The sequence below is a fragment of the Tachysurus vachellii genome, chromosome 2, assembly GCF_030014155.1.
Source record: "Tachysurus vachellii isolate PV-2020 chromosome 2, HZAU_Pvac_v1, whole genome shotgun sequence".
NCBI classification, from domain to species: domain Eukaryota; kingdom Metazoa; phylum Chordata; class Actinopteri; order Siluriformes; family Bagridae; genus Tachysurus; species Tachysurus vachellii.
In genome coordinates, this window is record NC_083461.1 from 8,255,571 (window position 1) to 8,276,003 (window position 20,433).

General features: G+C 36.8%; 1 protein-coding gene across 3 annotated transcripts in view; it reads left to right on the top strand.

Annotated features, from left to right (window-relative positions):
* Positions 1–12,264, top strand: part of ptprea (protein tyrosine phosphatase receptor type Ea) — an 86,495-nt gene extending 74,231 nt beyond the window's left edge. For all 3 annotated transcript variants that reach the window (XM_060895425.1, XM_060895434.1, XM_060895442.1), the window contains 10 exons: positions 765–928; positions 3,277–3,412; positions 4,032–4,181; positions 4,354–4,447; positions 6,763–6,839; positions 7,276–7,410; positions 7,689–7,817; positions 8,990–9,141; positions 10,746–10,881; positions 11,431–12,264. In XM_060895425.1, coding sequence (XP_060751408.1) covers positions 765–928; positions 3,277–3,412; positions 4,032–4,181; positions 4,354–4,447; positions 6,763–6,839; positions 7,276–7,410; positions 7,689–7,817; positions 8,990–9,141; positions 10,746–10,881; positions 11,431–11,505 — 1,248 coding nt within the window. In that variant the 3' untranslated portion in view covers positions 11,506–12,264. The remainder of the gene's footprint in view (positions 1–764; positions 929–3,276; positions 3,413–4,031; positions 4,182–4,353; positions 4,448–6,762; positions 6,840–7,275; positions 7,411–7,688; positions 7,818–8,989; positions 9,142–10,745; positions 10,882–11,430) is intronic.
* Positions 12,265–20,433: the final 8,169 nt, after the last annotated feature.

Consider the following 20,433-nt stretch of genomic DNA (forward strand, 5'->3'; position numbering starts at 1 on the left):
TAGCAGGTGTTAAAATTTATTGTTCAAAACAGCAATTGAGTGAAATCATATTCCCATAACAGCACATCCACAAAGTGTTTTATTTCTTTGATACCATTTAATGTGTCAAAGTTTATTACAGGATGGTGTACGTCTTTTATCCATTTATAGTTACTTTTAATGCCGCAGAATGTCTGTAAATTAAGACAATTCCACTTATCTCTCACTAGAGTTACAAAAAACACACAAAACACCACAGCTTATCATATAGCTGAGAAATCATACAGCACAAAGCCGTCTGTGCCTCAGCTTTGGCCGTCAGAAAATGTTAGTACAGCTTTACCTGACACTAGAGACTCATTCTAAAAACGTTTCAAAAATATTTTAAAGGTTAAAGCCTTACAACACTACTGTCAAAGCTGCTATTATAAAAAGTTAATCAAAGCTTTTTGACCAGTGAGGTTTGAGAATTCATCAACGCAGATTGTAATTCTGTGAACCGTGCTCGGGGCTTTCTCCTGATAGTTGTTATATTATAAAAAATGACAAATTACATGAGAATTTTAATCTAATTAGAAGGGAAAGGAATAGAAGGTCACACTGAGTTCTTAAGAGATAACTGTATGTCATTCTGCTAGTTTATAAGAATTAATTATTGTAGGCTTCATTAAATAAAAAAAAATCTCTTTCTCTCGCTCTCTCTAGCTCTCTCGCTCTCTCTCTCTCTCTTTCTCTCTCTCTCTCGCTCTCTCACACTCTCTCACACTCTTTCTCTCTCTCCTCAGCAAGCTAGTGATGGCTCTAAAACCCCTCGTCTGGTCACACAGCTGCACTTCACCAGCTGGCCAGACTTTGGCGTGCCCTTCTCGCCTATTGGCATGCTCAAGTTCCTCAAGAAAGTCAAGCAGGTGAACCCATCATATGCAGGTCCCATCGTGGTGCACTGCAGGTACGCAACCTAACATGAACAACACATAGAGACATAAGCCTGAAACTTAACATGTGCCCTTCTGTGCAGGTTTAATCCCAGTTCTAATTCACACAGTGGGGTTGAAAAATCATTCTAATAGCTAAAGTATCTCAAAGTAGCAATAAATGTGAAAAAATGAGCAGCGAATCTCAACACCGAGACTATTACTGTAAAAGCAAACCACCAAACTTCCATCTTTTACTCTCTGTTCTTTTTCTATATTGAAGTAGAAAAAGAAATCACATGTCTTTATGCTTCTGGTGTGTAAAGAAAAGGGAAAAAGTATAATACTCAACAATTAAGTTTTTATACTTAATCAGTATAATTGATAATATGACTAATTAATATATAAAAAAAATTAAATATATATATTTTTTATTTTTATTTGATCATATTTTAAAATTAGATCATGCTTAAATCTCAATCTTACTATATAATATAGTATGTATTTTGATCTGGGACAGTGTTTAATTTTATAACACCACGATGTAATATTTAGTTTATCTTAGAGCATATTACTTTACTATTACTATTAATTCTTCTGTAATTACAGTAAAGCTAATAGGAAGAATATAAAGATAGAGGAAGATATGCCAGGAATTATAAAGGGTTAGATTTAGGTATTACAGAAATATTATTATTATTATTATTATTATTATTATTATTATTATTATTATTATTTCCACTGATTTATTTTTATTTTTATAAATATTGCTCAAACAGCCTTATTAACACACTATGAAAGTAGACAGTTGATGTTATACTCTTGGAAAAAGGCCAGTTTTTGCATAACCATTATTCAGAAGACCTTGTGGACCCCCAGTGTCATTTGGAAGGTACCTGTCATGCATGTATAATTTATTTTAGCAGACAATGATGCATTATTCAAGACGATTACCATATAATTTAAATTAGGCGAACTCAGGGCTATTCACAGTGTTGTGTAGTTAGGAAAAAAACTCTGAAATATGTAGGTCAGAGTCGGAGAGTTTGATCAAGCAGCTTCTGATCTAGTTTTGTGTCATGTTCCTTTGTCACAAGAGTGTGTATGACCTTACTCTGACACTATGATCTTTACAGTGTTCTACACAGACAGACCATAGTCCCACTCTCTCTCTCTCTCACACACACACACACACACACACACACACACACACACACACACACACACATGTATTAAGCTGGCGATTAGCAACATTCAACCATTTACTAGATTTCATTTGTTTACTAGAGGCTGAAGTCCAAGTTTCCTCTTTTTATAATGATGGTTTGAATATGTTTTATTTTGTGTAAAGGATTTATAGTTTTTTCATTATGCTGATGATACATTCTCTGGGCTGGGCTGTTTTAGAAAAAAGTAAGAAAACAAACTTTCCTCAAACAGGAACTGCACTAAACCTTTCTTACACTAAATCTAGTCTAAATCAACTGTTATGAAAAACATGTTGAGATATATCATTGCTTAACTAACCTGATTTTCAGGAAGTTATATTTTGAAATACAGGCATTATATTTCTCGTTATATTTATACAACAGACAGTACAATGCCCTGGATTCCCTTATATGCATTTAGTTCATTTTGTTTTATGTTTGTCTTTATTTATGAATCAAATACACATCAACTCGATAGGAATAAAACAACAACAACAACAACATCAATAATAAATACAGTTTGTTAATAAATGTCTGACCTTGGGATTATATCTGATAACCATTTCGAAGATCACAAAAACTAAAATAAAAATCTAATCCGTTGCTTACAATGATTATAAAAATTGTTGTCTGTGAATCTACTCAGTTCTTGCAACATAAGTAAAGGTTCAAAGGTTTATAAAGTCGTTTTGTTGTTTATCTGGGGCGATTTAGCACAAATAAGAATAGTCTATCATCTTAAAGAAGTACACATGCATTCAAAAGATCGAAGCACAACTGAAAACTAAAAAGAAGGAACAGGGGCAACTAATGCACAGACATTCACATTAACAATGAACAAGAATTCCCCGTGAGATGTGGAACATGGTTTCTAAAGGCAACATTATCAAGGGAAGGATAAAGTCAGAACAGGTACACACATTACAGTAGGTAACAAACCAACTACAGGACAGGCGTGGAGGCGAAGCACAAGGAATCAACTAAAAAGAAAATACATGAGCAGCACAGACAGTGAGCTGAGTGGGGAATTCACAACAGGCCTTCAGGAGGAGGAAGTGTGATTTTGTGTATCTTTGTATTATAAAGCCTCATGTAGTTCTCATGTATTCATATGTGTGTGTGTGTGTGTGTGTGTGTGTGTGTGTGTGTGTGTGTGTGTGTGTGTTTTCTGTCAGCGCTGGGGTTGGAAGGACAGGTACCTTCATCGTAATCGACGCAATGATTGACATGATGTATGAGGAACAAAAGACTGATGTATTTGGGTTTGTGTCCAGAATCAGGGACCAGCGATCACAACTTGTACAGACAGACGTGAGTGTACCATCTTTTATGTATGAAATAGCCTGCTAACTATGTACACAATAATATTAATAGTACATTAAACACAAACACTACATCAAAAAAAAGAGGGATTCATTTCAGCCTCAGAGTCTCAGCTTGCCCGTACTGCACTCTTTGCTGCTCGTGACTACCAGAATGTTGCCAATAATGAGGTCATTGTTTATTCACACCTCTGCATGTACACACTTCGTATACACAAATGGAGAGCTCTTGGTCAAGCAGAGTGAAAAAACTCCCAGACATTTTTTTAATGAATTAGAAAAGTATTTAGGGGGGCACGGTGGCTAGCACGTTTGCCCCACACCTCCAGGGTTGGGGGTTCGAATCCCCCGAGGCACGGGGAGAACATGCAAACTCCACACACACAAGGCGGAGGCAGGAATCGAACCCCCAACCCTGGAGGTGTGAGGCAAAAGTGCTAACCACTAAGCCACCGTGCCCATGTTAATTTGTTATAGAAAAATACTAAAAATGGGGTTTTGGAAAATACCCAGTGGTTATTCTATTTATGCATACATGCATCTCAAAGGGATTTTCCCCTCCCAGTTCCTCAAACGTGTGGTGTGTGTATGTGTACGTGTATGTGCAGATGCAGTACTCATTCATCTACCAGGCCCTGCTGGAGTACTTCCTTTACGGGGACACTGAGTTGGATGTGTCCTCTTTAGAGGGACATCTGCACAAACTGCACAACACCAGTGCACCACTCGACCGTCTGGGGCTCGAGGAAGAGTTTAAGGTGAGCACAATGCCTCTGTGGTGGGAGAGGAACTGAAACCATCAGCTGAAACAAGGTGACACAATGAATCGCATTTACAAACGTGGCTTAGAAACTAGTCCGTCAAAGCATTTTGTGAAGTGTCCGTATTTGTCAGTTTCACCTATGAATGTTTCACTTCTCCTGTTTGCAGAAGCTGACCAACATGCGGATTATGAAGGAAAACATGAGAACGGGAAACCTACCAGCAAATATGAAGAAGAACCGAGTGCTCCAGATTATTCCATGTAAGGATTTTTACTGTAAAGTGGTTTTGACAGGTTTGAAAAGCCTTGCAATGTGTGCAAATTACCTGGAGTATGTCGATATTCTGTAGTCAAAGCAACAAGATACTAAGAGGTAAATGGAAATGATGTGGATGTACTGTATAAAAGTGTTTTGATATCTCTATCAGTGAATATATCAACACTGGTTCACTAGGTTACAGACTTAGTGCCATCGATACCATCAATCTAAATAAACTTTATTTATTTATTTATTTATTTATTTGTTTGTTTGTTTGTTTGTTATTAAATATACACATAAAACAAACAGAGAAAAATTAGTGCTAGTATTTCAGGAAGATGTAGGTCTTCACCCGTCGTTTGAAGATAGACAGTGACTCAGATGTTCGGACCTCTAGGGAAACTTTGGTGCCAGAACAAAAAAAGAGTCTTGCTCTAATACCCACCTCTTACTCTGAGAGATGGTGGGACCAGTCGAGCAGTGTTACATGAAGAATGTATAATCAGTTTAAATAAACAGTCAGGAGAGCATTTGCATAACCAAAATGCTTCCGGGTTTTTTTTACTGGTTTCCCAGTTTTTAATACTACACTTTTTGTGCAATCATAAAATATACATACCATGATCTCCAGAATAATTGCTAGCCTTCATCAAAATGATTGTTTACAAATAAAAGTTATACTGAATAATTCATAATTAATGTTTTCTAAGTGATGAAGTAATTTTTAATTTTCTGATTAACTAATTTAAACTAATTTCCTCCTCACACAAAAATGGAACTTTATTTTTTTTTTAATCTAACCGTAATAATACGAAAAATGGTTGTATTCCTACATTTTATCACCATACATTTCTTTCCAACCACAATCTGCTATAAAAAAAAGTTCTTGTTTGTACTGACAAACTGAAAATCACCATGGCACAAACGCTGCATTACTACCTCATGCTTGTTGCTTTAAAAGAGCAATATGTGTCATCGTGTTTACAGGGAAGTGAATCTGAAATCACACTTCCTTTCCTCACCCAAAAAAAGTCCTTCCTGCCACACTAATGTTCATCAGCAGTGAGAATCTCACGCTAAGTCAAATTTAAAAGGCTGTCACAGGGCTCTCAAGTTTTGAAAACTGGCAATAGTGACATCTGAGAGAGAGAGAGAGAGAGAGAGAGAGAGAGAGATTATGACTGGTGTTGTTTATTGTAAGTGTTTGTTGCCTTTTTGGACTCCTTTATCATTTGTAATGTTGCTCCCATTTAAAACAGTTCGGCTCAAGCCCAGACATTTTTAGGGTCATGATTGAGGACAATGTCCCGTCCAGAGACAAGCTGTTTTGTGTTGAGGTTTTGTTCAAACCGACCATCGAAAATACCCTTTCGGCATCAGCATTAGAATGTGGAAGCACTAAAACCAAGACTACTTGTTTTGAGCAGGTGTTGTCAGTGAACCGGGGCCCCCTGGCACCATCTCAGGGCCCCCAGTTTGAGAACCACTGGCCTAGACTACTTGTTCTGAGCAGGTGTTGTGAGTGAACAGGCTGTAAAACTGTTGGCTAAGTTACAGACACTCATGAAAAACTGATGGGCACTGTGGCATATTAAATATATGATAAATAGTCAAAAAGTTTTTCTGCGTGAGAAATACAATGTGTGGCGGGAGAGCGTGACAAAAGACCGAAATGAGTGACTGTCACGCTCAACGTGTGACACTTGACACAGTCAAATGACACAGTCTACTATTAATTAATGGCACAATCATGTGTATCATATGTAGCAATGCTTTTCTAGTTATTAGCAACACTGTTCCTGTTGAAGTTATTTGCAACACTTTCTTTTCTGTTTATTAGCAACACTCTTCTAGTTATTAGCAACACTGTTCATGTTCTAGTTATTAGCAACACTGTTCTAGTTATTAGCAACACTGTTCATGTTCTAGTTATTAGCAACACTGTTCTAGTTATTAGCAACACTGTTCTAGTTATTAGCAACACTGTTTCTGTTCTAATTATTAGCAACACTCTTCTAGTTATTAGCAACACTGTTTCTGTTCTAGTTGTTAGCAACACTCTTCTAGTTATTAGCAACACTCTTTTATTTATTAGCTACACTGTTCTAGCTATTTAGTAGCTAGAACAGTGTTCTAATAGCTAAAACTTGAACTGTGCTGAAGCTAGAACAGTGTTTCTAATAAAGTAGAACAGTGTTGTTAATAGCTAGAACTGGAACAGTGTTCCTAAAAGGTAAAACAGTGTTGTTAATAGTTGAATAGATTTGCTAAAAGCACTGATTCACACTTTATATATTATTTGTGTTCTTTTTTGCAGATGATTTTAACAGAGTGATCCTATCCATGAGGAGAGGGCAGGAATTCACTGACTACATTAATGCATCTTTTATTGATGTGAGTTTTTTTTTTTTTTTTTTTGATGCAAAACATATGGTTACCTTTTAGTCTGTTTACTGTTGATGATTAGGAGTTTAATCAATAAGTCAATAAATAAATGATTCAGTGAATAAATGAATGAATTAATTAAATGAAATCATCTCTTAAAAATTGTCTTTAACTATGAAAGCCTGATTGTGACCTGTATGTAAAATATTATGTTGCTTTATCTTGCAAATGTAAGTAAATAAATAGAAAAAAGAAAGTAAAAGGAACAATTGCATAATATTAACTCTGAACTATAAGGTAAAAATTTCTACAATGGTAAGATACATTTTTGATACTAGGCAGAAACATACTTTCATACTGATTTTGTCTGTGTGTGTGTGTGTGTGTGTGTGTGTGTGTATGTGTATGTGTGTGTCTGTTGCATGGTTTTGTTTGGATGTAACAGGGCTACAGGCAAAAAGACTACTTCATTGCGACACAAGGTCCTTTACCCCACACGGTTGAAGATTTCTGGAGGATGGTTTGGGAATGGAAATGCCATTCTATAGTCATGCTTACAGAACTCCAAGAAAGAGAACAGGTATACACACAAACACACACAAACACACACACATATGCACTTTCTACCCAGAGGCTCTATCTCTGACATAAGCTAATTAATGCTATGCAAAACATAAACCTATTCTTACTTTAACCTGAGTACCAAATTAAAATTCTTTGCTAATTTCAGTTTCTTTAAAAAAAAAAATGGAGTTCTACTTTTCCTTTTTGGGATCATGCAGATTCCAACAAGGTCAAATATTTTTTAATAAACATATTTTCTTTCTACAACTGTGTGTGTGTGTGTGTGTTTTGCAGGATAAGTGTTGTCAGTACTGGCCCACAGAAGACTCTGTGAAATATGGAGACTACACAGTGGAAATCAAAGCTGATACTCAGTGTGATGACACTTTTAGTCTCAGAGACCTGGTACTCACACATGACCCGGTGAGTGTGTGTGTGTGTGTGTATGTGTGTGTTTGTTTAAATGTTTTTACAGTTAATTCATTGCAAATGCATGAATTATAAATACACACTAAGCACTTTAGTAAGAACACCTGTACACCTACACCCACGATCCAGCAGATTCGAGTAATGCTCACGGCAAACACCAGGATGGGGAAAAAATGTGATCTTAGTGATTTTGACCGTGGTATGATTGCTGGTGTCAGATGGGCTAATATGATTATTTCCAGAACTACCGATCTCCTGGGATTTTCACACACAACAATCTCTAGAATTTACTTAGATTAGTCCAGTAAAGCACACAGTGAGTAGCAGTTATTTGGACTGAAACACCTTGTCGATGAGAGGGATCAACAGAGAATGGCTGATAGAAAGGTTACAGTAAAAACAGAATGCACAACATGTCTAACCTCGAGGTGGATGGACTACAACAGCAGAAGATCAAATGAGGTTCCTCTTCTCTCAGCCAGGAACAGAAATCTGAGGAAAACCTCCAAAGACTGGAAAGGCATAGCCTGGTCTGATGAATCTTGATTTCTGCTAGGGCTCATAGTTGGTAGGTCCAGAATTTGGTGCCAGCAGCATGAGTCTATGGACCCAGTCTGACTCATGTTAACAGTCCAGGATGGCGGAGTTGGTTTAATGGTGAAGGGGATGTTTTCTTGGCACATTTTGGGCAAATCAGTCATCACTTGAATGCCACAGCCTATTTTACTATTGCTGTATCATCTGTATCTCTTCATGGCCACCAATTACCATCTTCTAATGATAATTGAAGATGCATGCTGATGAACCATGTCACAAAAGGTTTCATGAACATGACAATGAGTTCAGATGCTCTTCATTAGCCTTGTTCTAGTAGAACACAGCATGAAAATGCCCTTACAAATCTGCTGGAGGTGAATGATATATATCATATCATCATGGACCAGAATCTAAAAGGAATATTTCTTACATCTTGTGGAATCCATGCCATGAACAAGTTGTTTTAAGAGCAAAGTGAGGCCCTACCCAGTATTCGTATAATATTCCTAATAAAGTTCTCAGGGAGTGTATAGCTCAATGTGAAATAGCCAATAACCTAATACAGATATTATGTATACAGATGTTTAAGTTTAGTTCAGCTCTAATGTGAGTTGTTTTGTGTGGAGCAGGAGAAGGAGACACGATTGGTCCGTCACTTCCACTTTCACGGCTGGCCGGAGATTGGAATTCCAGCAGAGGGGAAGGGAATGATCGACATCATTGCTGCGGTGCAGAAACAGCAACAGCAATCAGGCAACCACCCCATCGTCGTACATTGCAGGTAACTCACACACAAACACACACATACAGACTGCACACTTCCTTCAGTGACCGGTTTATCTAGTACAGTTGTCTACCAGCAAATTTTATAAATTCTATACAAATTTTAATACTTGTCTACCAGCAAATTTTTATTTTCCTAAAAGAAGTTCGGTTTGGTGACTGTCTACTGACACACATTCATGAAACTAGAATGATGTGCGTGTTTGTAATATGGCAAATCCTCTTGGAAATATCCAGTAAATAAGGCCATATCTAGAATCGATAAATAAAGGTAACCACGCTTGCCAAATACAAATACATTATCCCTGTTCAGGCATGTACTGTATGTAGTGGATGCCTAACATGAACTTCTGGGCATCTTATACTTTTTCTTCTACTTTCGCCTTTCCCCTTTAGGGGTCACCACAGCGAATCATCTGTTTCCACCTAACTCTATCCTCAGCATCCTCTATTCTCGCACCAATTACCTTTATGTCCTCATTTAACACATCCATATATCTCCTCTTTGGCCTTCCTCTTGACTACTTACCTGGCAGCACCAGCTCCAACATACCATCTCCCTCCTCTGTTCATGTCCAAACCATCTCAATCTAGCCTCTCTGACCTGGTCCCCAAAACAGCCAACCTGAGCTGTCCCTCTGGTGCTGGTTCCTAATCCTGTTCATCCTTGTAAAGAGAACCTCAACATCATCATCTCTGCAACCTCCATCTCTGCCTCCATCTTTTCCTCACTGCTACAGTCTGTATCCCGTACAACATAGCTGGTCTCACTACTGTCTTGTAAACGTTTTCCTGGGCATCTTATACAAATTATTAAAATGATCTGCATACTAATCATGTTACTAGTCATGAACTCTTCAGTAGTTCAAATAATTCTTCAGTAAAGCTCTTCTCTCACATGTGTAATCCAGATCCAGAATAGGTGAAATTAATTTTATTGTCATTTCTTCATATAACTTGGTTATGTCCAAACAAAATGTTGTTTCTTCAGGACCGTGGTGCAACACATAACAATACAGGTGCATGTAACAATATTATGATGTAGACACGAGCAGATGAATAAAAAATGGCTTTAAGCAATGCATGCAAAATATAGGCTTAGATATAAACATGTGGTGTGTATTATAAATAACTTCATAACTTAATTGGTTAAGTAATTGGTAACTGGTTCCAGATGGGGGGGGCACGGTGGCTTAGTGGTTAGCATGTTCGCCTCACACCTCCAGGGTTGGGGGTTCGATTCCCGCCTCCGCCTTGTGTGTGTGGAGTTTGCATGTTCTCCCCGTGCCTCGGGGGTTTCCTCCGGGTACTCCGGTTTCCTCCCCCGGTCCAAAGACATGCATGGTAGGTTGATTGGCATCTCTGGAAAAATTGTCCGTAGTGTGTGAGTGCGTGAGTGAATGAGAGAGTGTGTGTGTCCTGCGATGGGTTGGCACGCCATCCAGGGTGTATCCTGCCTTGATGCCCGATGACGCCTGAGATAGGCACAGGCTCCCCGTGACCCGAGAATAGTACGGATAGTAGAGTTTCTAAGTTGGATGTACAGTATTTATATCTCTGTATGCGTAAATTGTTCATTCATATTTGTTTTCGTGTGTGTAGTGCTGGAGCGGGTCGGACCGGTACGTTTATTGCCCTCAGTAATATTCTGGAGCGTGTGAAAGCAGAGGGCCTGCTGGATGTCTTTCAGACTGTGAAGAGTTTGCGAATGCAGCGGCCACACATGGTGCAGACTGTGGTATGTACTTAACCAGATATTAATGTAATGTTCCTGTAAATTCTAGTACTAAGTCTAACTACTAAGTACAATGTCTAACTATTTTAATGCAATCATTTCAATAATTCACAAACCATCTCAGAGCTAAACTTTGTGAAAACCTTGGTGTAGACCAGAAGCCTACTAGATTAAATTAAACTCAGAAGCTGAGCTGATATTTTGAAGCTGTGTATCAGAACAGTAATACATTGTTTTTTTATTATTTAGCTTTATTGACTGCCACATCAGACCGTCATTGTTGATATTGTTCATGAAACATGACATTGTCCATAGCAACAGGGTCAACCTCACCCATCTCTTTAGTAAAGATCCTCCTCAGCAGTTTAATGAATAGGTTTTAAGAAAATTTTTTTTACCTAGAAGCCATTTACTTAGGAGAACTGATTGTAGCACGATATGTTTTTTTTACTGAATTCGGCTCCAAAATGGTCTGTAGGTCTGAACTAGGTCTGGAGTTCTGCTCTGAGATTCGCTATAAAATGTTCTTTATTATTCTCTCTTTCTTTGCAGGAACAGTATGACTTCTGCTACAGAGTGGTACAGGACTTTGTCGACATTTTCTCAGACTATGCCAATTTTAAATGATCAAATTTGCCTTAAGTTTCTGTTCAGTGTTTTTTTATACCAGTTGGTCAGGAATTTACACCCAGAACTGGATAAAATCTGCTTCTATTTTGCTATGCACTTGTCCTCTAAAGATCATATCTATCTGTAATACAATGTCATATACTAAAAGCTACAAAGGTTAGTAACTGTAAGTGTATGTAAGTTGTGTGTCTTTCACGCCTCGTCGTGTCGTTTCATTCCATCATAGTGTTTTAAGCACATTTTTGATTTTGCTTTATTCCGGGTCTTAATGACCTAACAGTTTAAATTTTTTAACCTGTGTAAAATTTGTAAAGCTATAGGTATTGTAAATGTATTTATGTATTATTGCTTACAGTCCATTCTCACATATTTTAAAATGTTTTGTTGATGTTTGAACTTTTATTTATTTCGATGTGATGTCGTACATATTAAGACGACCGGCATCACCAGTAGTGTCCTTTTTTACTTTTCTTTTTCTTTAACTTTAAAATCTAACAATCGCAGCCATGTTTAAGTTTTAAAACTCAGTGAATCTATCTTGTGGAAAAAAAAAGACATTTTGTATCAGAATTTGTATAAGAGTGATTTCACACTCGGTGAGATAGGAATCGGCCCATTTTTCATTTTTCAGCTGATGGTTTTGTAAACATTAACGCCGACGGCATGGGCTTTCAAAGCACACTGATTACAGATCATTGCACAATGCCAAGGACATATAAATAGAATGGGTTATTAAAGAACGATATATATATATGATTTCCTCTGTGTGACTTTTTTCTTCTGAGGCTATTACAATAGTAGTCATAGCACATGAGGGTTTTAGAGAACTTACTTTTTTAAGATATTAGGAAAAGAGGAATTACTGCCTAACTCTTAAAGATACACATTCCCTTTTTAAATGAGAATAAACCTAGATTAAAAATGCCAAATTAACTGTTCTACAGATGTACAAATAAACTCCCAGATATTACAGGATTTCAGTTACCACAACTCTTTAAAATTCTCAAATCTTATCGGTCAGAAGGTGGCGATTAATTTTCTATAGCAGCAGGTCTGTCGGTTTTGTAGGTTTCTACCGATGTCCTCGTAATTAGTAATCTTTTCTACAATACCAACATATTCACACATTTCAAGGTAACTAATAAATAATAAAGCAGTTATTACATGATGTTTAACATGCTGATAGGGTGAATTTTTCTGTTACACACTTTCTGATTTCTCAGTAACATAACATTTTTTTTAGAAACTGTTGATGAAGCCTGTTTATAATGTTACTACTAACTACTAATGCTATAATATTAGTAGGCACAGAAACTAGCTAGTTTCATAGCTGTTCCTTAATATTAAATTTAAATATAAATGGATAAGAAATAGGATGTTGCATCACACTATACTGTCATTCATTGTTTTTCCAAAAAAAAAAAAAAAAACACGACACATTATGTTTTTTTCCTTACACTCGGTGTAAAATGAAGAATCAGAAATGTCAGAAATGTGAGAAGAGTAAATAACTCACGTTGCAAATTATGGGGCTTTTTTTAATGAACAAAGTGTGTTTGGCTTCACCTGGATGAGGCAATTTCTTCTATAACAACTTTAATCTATTAAATCTTTTTTTTCTATATGTATTTTCAGAATCTCCTTCTTTTTCCTAACGTTTTGTGACTGACATTAAAATTTATAAACTAAATTCAGATCCTTAATACCTTGTATTATTCAAAATAAATATGAAGTTTGAAAAACAGTATAAACATTGATTAGGAAACTGTGTTGATTGTGTAGATTAAAAAAGAACCAATTTTTACTCTGAACCTGCTGAGAAATGGACAAAGCACAAATACTCTTAAGTTCATTGTTTAAATAAAGCACAGTCAAGATAATTTTTTAATATCAATCCAAAAGATATTAATCACTGTGGAATATGTGTTTAGATTAGACTTCATATAGCTGGCAGGCATAGCAATAATTGTCTATTTTCTATTTTTGATTTTTTTTTAAATTGATTGATTGAGTGACTTTGACAGAGATCTATCATGATAAGTTGCTTTTAAAATAAAAGCAAGACCATGTGAGTGTCTGTATAGAAGTTTTAGTTAGTTGCTTGAAAAGTATAAAAGTATCTAATGTTCTTATTGTCAGTGACACGTAAAGTCATACTCAAAGAAATCAGCTAAGCTAGTTAGCAAACTTTTTCTGAAGTGAAAAAAAGAAAGAAATAAACATAATTTTAACTTCCTTCTTGCAACAACGCGACATCACCACTAGGTGTCAGCATTGAGTTGAGATAATCTTTAGACCTTTCTACAGTTTTTGCACTCTATTTCACTTTATTTGATTTCATCCAGTTCAAATCTTATTCAAAATATTTTTAAATAATGTAAATATGACCAATATTAATAATAATAATAACAACAATAATAGTAATAATAATAATAATAACAACAACAACAACAACAACAACAACAATAATAATAATAATAATAATAATAATAATAATAATAATAATAACAATAATAATAATAACAAATGAAGCATATATTTATTTATTTTTTTTTTTTATTTTTTTATTAAAGTATCAGCATTTTCACAAAAAATAAACTCTAACTTTATGAAAACAGATGCAACCATAAAAGCATGAAGCAATACAAGTCTTACTTTCCGCTACATGTAATCAAGACAAATGATTTTAGGGATTTCTAATTTCATTCAGAAGTATTAAACGTTGCAGGAGGTTACGATAAAAACATGGATTCATTCCCACACATATCCGAATGGAATTGTGCATTTGAGACACAGCTCTGCCAGCACCATTTACAAACAGGGGCAACAATCAAATCAGGTCATGAGCAAGTGTAGTCATGAACTAATATAACTGCTGCTTCTGATAAGTTCTCTCTGTAACAAAGCACTGTGGGGTTTACACAAACTTTGTGCATACCGGTTTTTACTTTCAGGGACTGGAGAGAAAGAACTGAATCCAAACAAAGAGCAGAGAACTAAGAGCCTTTCCTGAAAACCCAGGTGCAGAACCTTAAGCACATAATAATCAGCAACATGGTGGAGTGATGTTACCACTTCAAGATCACTTCACACAAGACTTCACTAAATACACCAGGCTTCATCCTATCAACAATAATATGTTTACAATTAAACATCACTCTGTAATACACATCATAGTCCTACACATCACTTCTATCCTTAGATTATTTAGCATGCATATGGTACAAGTCCATGTGAATGAACTGTTCCTGTAAAAGTCATTAAACTATTAAAACAAACTTATTAATAGCTACGATTTGATTCAGTCTGCATTTATCAATGGACACCGCTGCAACTCAGCTTAACAGGAATATAAAAATTCTAAATAAAGATTTATAAAAGTTTGAAATTTTTATTGACATTTGTCTCTAATGATCAAGTCAGTGGTGAGGGTGTTAAAAAAAAAAAACTCCCTGAGATTATATTTCGAAGCATCAGACTCATAATGAGTACCTATAAATAAGCTGTTGCATTAAAACCATAGGAACTTGTTAGAATTTAACCCTGTGATTTGAGTTATATATAGCTAGATCTCCTGTCTGAGCTGCTACGACAGAAAATTAGTACATAAACATCAAAGAAACAAATAATAGAACAAATATTAGAAGTTGATTAAATGTTGTTTTATCGCCGTATGTTTCTTGTGCATGCAGTTGAAATCACATGACCCAGATACAGATAACTGCACCGTTTGTAGCACATACTGTACTGTATGTCATTACTTACAATCATGTTTTGAGGGGGCATAATTTAGGGGGCACTTTTGCTCAAGTGGTTAATGCTCTGGGTTGTTGATCAGGGTTCAAGCCCCAGCACTGCCAAACTGCCACTGTTGGGCCCTCGAGCAAGGCCCTGAACTCTCTCTGCTAAAGGGGTGCCGTATCGTAGCTCACGCTGCACTCTGACTCCAACCTTCAAAGTTGGGATATGAGAAGAAACAATTTAACTGTGCTGTTATATATATATGTGACAATAATACAAGGCTTCTTCTGAAAGCATAATCTTGTCTGTTTCTCGCTGTGTTTGTGTGTGTTTGTGTGAGAGAGAAAGGCTTCTCCGAACTCACCTCATCCAGTCTATTAAGTCGCTGCTATAATTTGGTGTTCAGTAGGAGGTTTTGCTTGTAGGTCGTGTGCCGGCTGAATGTGTCCCCTGCTGCCAGACCCTGCTTCATTAAAGCATGCCTGTAATTGCTGCACTCCAACACAAAACGCCTTGTGTCTGTACATTTGCAAATTTAATTTAACCTTATCCTCTCCTTCCCAGACCCCTTGTGTATCTCCATTTTGTTTACCACAAATTAAACTTGCCCTGATTGTTTACTGGCCGTGGAGTCCCACCACATTTTCTATAACGCTCATTTCTTTATTTTAATAATCACAGAGCTGGGAATCACGTATATGCGGTGCTCATCTGCATGAAAATTGTACAATTAACTTTTGATTAAGCAGCTTGTTCTGCCCCCCTCTCCCCTTTGCTGTTTCCTCTCATGTGCAGCAGTGTAATGGCTAGTCTGAATTTTAATAAATACCTTTAAATTAGGAGCAGCCTTTCCTTTGAGTGGCGACAATGTGAGTATGTTGAATAAGCTGAGGGAAAGAACAATAGCACAAGCTGCCGGTTTGGGGTGTCATCTTTAAATATGCAGAGATGAAAGCCTTGTGATTTGCCCATCAAAACAAATAAGAAAGGAAGCCACTAATTCTGATGGCAAAGTGTCAAGTGCTTTTGCATTGTGGCACCTCCCCCATCACTGACACACACACACACTCAGATGCACACACACACACACACACGTACACATTTCACCCTCCTTCTGCATTGTTAATAATACAGGGCATCGCTGATGAGCATAAGTGTGTGTGTATGTCTGTGTTTGTGTGTGTTTGTTTGTATTAAGGGACGTGGGATTCCAGCCTCACTGATTTTCCTGCATCACGCCGTACACATTTATCTCTAAGTCTGACTACAATTAGAAGGAACAAAAGCGCATATAGAATGACTTTCTCCTCATCCCTGGGCTCCCTCTAGCACCAGCTGAGTGAGATAAAGGTGTTGGGAGCAAGGGGAAACTCTCCCCAGACCTTGAGCGAGGGAGGCTGCAGCCTTTGATTACACTCAAACCCTTTATACAAGTGTCTGTAACAAGCCACACACATAGAAAGGTCGCACTTTTATTTGACCCAGTGAATAGTATCTTCACACTTTTTCCATGAAAAGATAAACTCCTTTGTGGTGTCTGAGAACGGAGGAGGGATTTTACAGATTTTATTTAAAAACTGAAGATTTTTTTTCTCTGTATATATTTAGGTACAGTGAGATTAATTTTGTTATCCATGTCATAGCATCCATCTAATAGATCTGTATAGCCGTCCATTTCATCTATCTATCTATCTATCTATCTATCTATCTATCTATCTATCTATCTATCTATCTATCTATCTATCTATCTATCTATCTATTTATCTGCCTTTTCATCCATCTATCCATCTATCTATCTATCTATCTATCTATCTATCTATCTATCTATCTATCTATCTATCTATCTATCTATCTATCTATCAATTTTCCATCCATCCATCCATCCATCCATTCATCCATCCATCCATCCATTTATCTGTCCATCCATTCATGCACTGACCTATGCATCCATACATCCACCAATCCATTCATGCATCTATCCATCTTCATAACCATCTGTATATCTATCCATCAATTTATATACCCATCCATCCATTCATGCATATATCCATCAATATGTCCATCTATCCATCTTTCTAACTAAAGTGAAGGTAAAATCAGTGTAGAGTTGAAATGAATCGCTGACTAACTGATACAGAGCATCTGGAGCTCTTTGTTTCATATATGACAGCTTCAGACACTTCAGACTTTGAGCTGTGTCTCTGCTAAAAGCTGCGCAGATGTGGTTTTGGTGTGGCTTTCTGCAATGTTTCCATTGAGTGAAAAGAGGAAGAAGAAGAAGAAGAAGAAGAAGAAGAAGAAGAAGAAGAAGAAGAAGAAGAAGATGAAGAAGAAGGGGAAAATGTTACAATAAAAGAAGTACGAATTGTCAGCTCTGAAGATGCAGCTTGTTCCACAGGGGAAAAGCAGAGAACGCAATTGGCATGAGATCTTTCAGAGAGAGAGAGAGAGAGAGAGAGAGAGAGAGAGAGAGAGAGAGAGAGAGAGAGGACGAAGGCTGCAAGAAAGATGAAACGGGTAGAGTGCTTTTTTCCCCCCTTCACTGATGGCTGGCAACAAGGCCTGAATGGTGGTAAAAGCGGAATATGTGATAGGTCATGTGTTGTATAATGAAAGAAGCTGAGACAGGAGACAAGTTGGAAGGCAAGGTGATTCTGATCCTCGGGGGGCTGAGCTCCAGGATTCACAGAGATGAAGAGAGAGAAAGAGAGAGGGGAAAAACTAAGACACTGAGTTGATCTATAGTTTATAAACTGACCAAAATAATTAGCATTCAAATGAGATTTGAGGACTCAACTTGACAGAGGAGGAGACGGGAGGCTGGCATTCGACAGAGAGCTTCGTATTCCCATGACTGTCCTGTCCACACACACACACACACACACACACACACACACACACACACACACACACACAGACACACACACAATTCCAATCATCAAGTTTTTTTGTCTTCTTATTTGTCTTTCTTGTTCCTTATACTTTATTTAAGAAAATAATCATGTTTTGCTTGCAACATCACTCTGAAGTACACTTTCTTTCTTTTTTTCTTTCTTTCTTTCTTTCTTTCTTTCTTTCTTTCTTTCTTTCTTTCTTTCATACAATACAATACAATATCATTTTCATAGATCTTAGTTTTAAAGGTTAAAAACAGCATAAGGATGTCAAAGCTCTGAAATCGCAAGAAAATCCATTTAATTTGATTTGTTATATTTGAATAAACAAACAAACAAACAAACAAACAAACAAATAAATAAAAGGCCACCAGGTTGTTTTCTTAGTCAATCCTGACACTGTACAGAATCCTGCTACGGAGGAAAAAAAAAAAGACTGAGAAAGAGAGAGACTCTTGGGCTGCTGTCCAGGCCCTGCTAAGAGGGCATTGTTCAAACACAAGAGCTGAGGTCCTTGGAGGGAGATATGGCGGATTTAGCGCAGGGACTGGCGGTGCAGCTGGAGAGGGGAGAAGAGGATTGAGGGGAAGAGCAGATTAGCGATGTCGGCCCTAGAAGACTCCACATCAGGGCCCCTCCTCAACTTTATCTCCTTACGCATGACAGCAGCAACAAAGAGAACAGTGCTAATACTCAGGGCCATGAAGCAGAACCTGTAGAACCCACAGCCCTGCTCTCTCTCTCTCTCTCTCTCTCTCTCTCTCTCTCTCTGTCACACATCTCAGCAGACAGCTCCTCTGGGAACCACCAGGGCAGAGGATGTGGAGGGAAAGAGGAACTTTGATGTAAGCTTGTAATCGTAGAGCTGCAGCCTTGATTGCGGCCTGACAAACAGCAAACAAAAGCTTGTCAGTCAAAAGTGCGTAAACAAACAAAATATAAAAACAGGGGCCAACGCCAGCAAACAACACTTCAAAAGCGAACACTGGAAAAGTCATGTCTGTGACAACAAGAAGGAAATAATTGTCTCTTTGTTCTGTAGATTTTCTGCTCCTGCTGAATTGAAATCAAACAGCGAATAAATAGCAGCTGAGAGACACCTTTAAATAAGTGCAACTGTACACAAAGCACACAAAGACAGTCACAACACAACACTGCAAGTTTCTCTACAACATTACGACTATCGGTTTTATTTTCTTTTGAAAGCTGAAAGGAAAGCCAAGTCCAATGTGTGTCTAATAATTTATTAACTATACTACTTATGAATTGAAAATGAATATTTGATGTTTAAAGATTAAATATGTAATAATCATCTCATCACGGTTTATTTGTGATGTTTATTTTATTAATTTTCTTTTTTTATTGAATCATGAATGTAACAGTGTTTTTATTTTCAAGACAGAAAACAAGATTGAACATTTTGATCTCATTAACGAAAATCATTTGGGGGAAATATTTGGAATTGATTAAAAAAAATTAAGCAGTAACGAAGAGAACAAACCTTCATAACAATTTGTTACAAATTTGTAAATATAAGAGCATTTTAGTGAGGTGACAAAAAAGAATTTCAAATAAAGTTTATATCTGTATGTCTGTGTATCACACCTCTCATGGTTTTCCACTTTTTTTATTGCCTGAGCTCTCCAAGAAAACCCAGAACGCAAATACACTCGATGTAAATAATTTTTGATAGACTGAAGTTTTAACGTTCATTAGTCTCTGTGTCACACATACAGTTAAGTAGGTACAGTAAAGTAATAAAACACAACAGGGGAAAAATAATCAATAGCAGTCTAAGTGATCAGTTCCATTTCTCTTATAACTCAGACATTTTTTCAACAAATAAATATTTATTTAAATAAACCAAAAGTACATCATATTTATTTAGCAGTTTCTATCACAATTATCAGACTTTTTTACTTTTTATCATTCACTAAACAAAATCCTTCCTGTTGTTATTATATCAGATACAAAACTGTTTGTCTCTTTTTCTCTCTATTTCTCCTTTGGAGAAAACCATCAAAAAAAACAAAAACAACAAAACAACAACAACTACAACAAAAAATGCAGATTAATATCTTACCAAGAAACTGGAAATCCATCATCCAGACGCTTCAAACTTATTGTCTGGTATAAAGTGCTGACACTGGAGACTCCTTCCACAAGATGTCTTCTTAATACAAATCTATTTAGCTTCACAATATCAACAATTTCTATTAAAATCTGTTAATTACACTTAATATCTCGGTTCCAGGTTCTAAACTGAATGAACACCTCCTGTGTCTAGTAC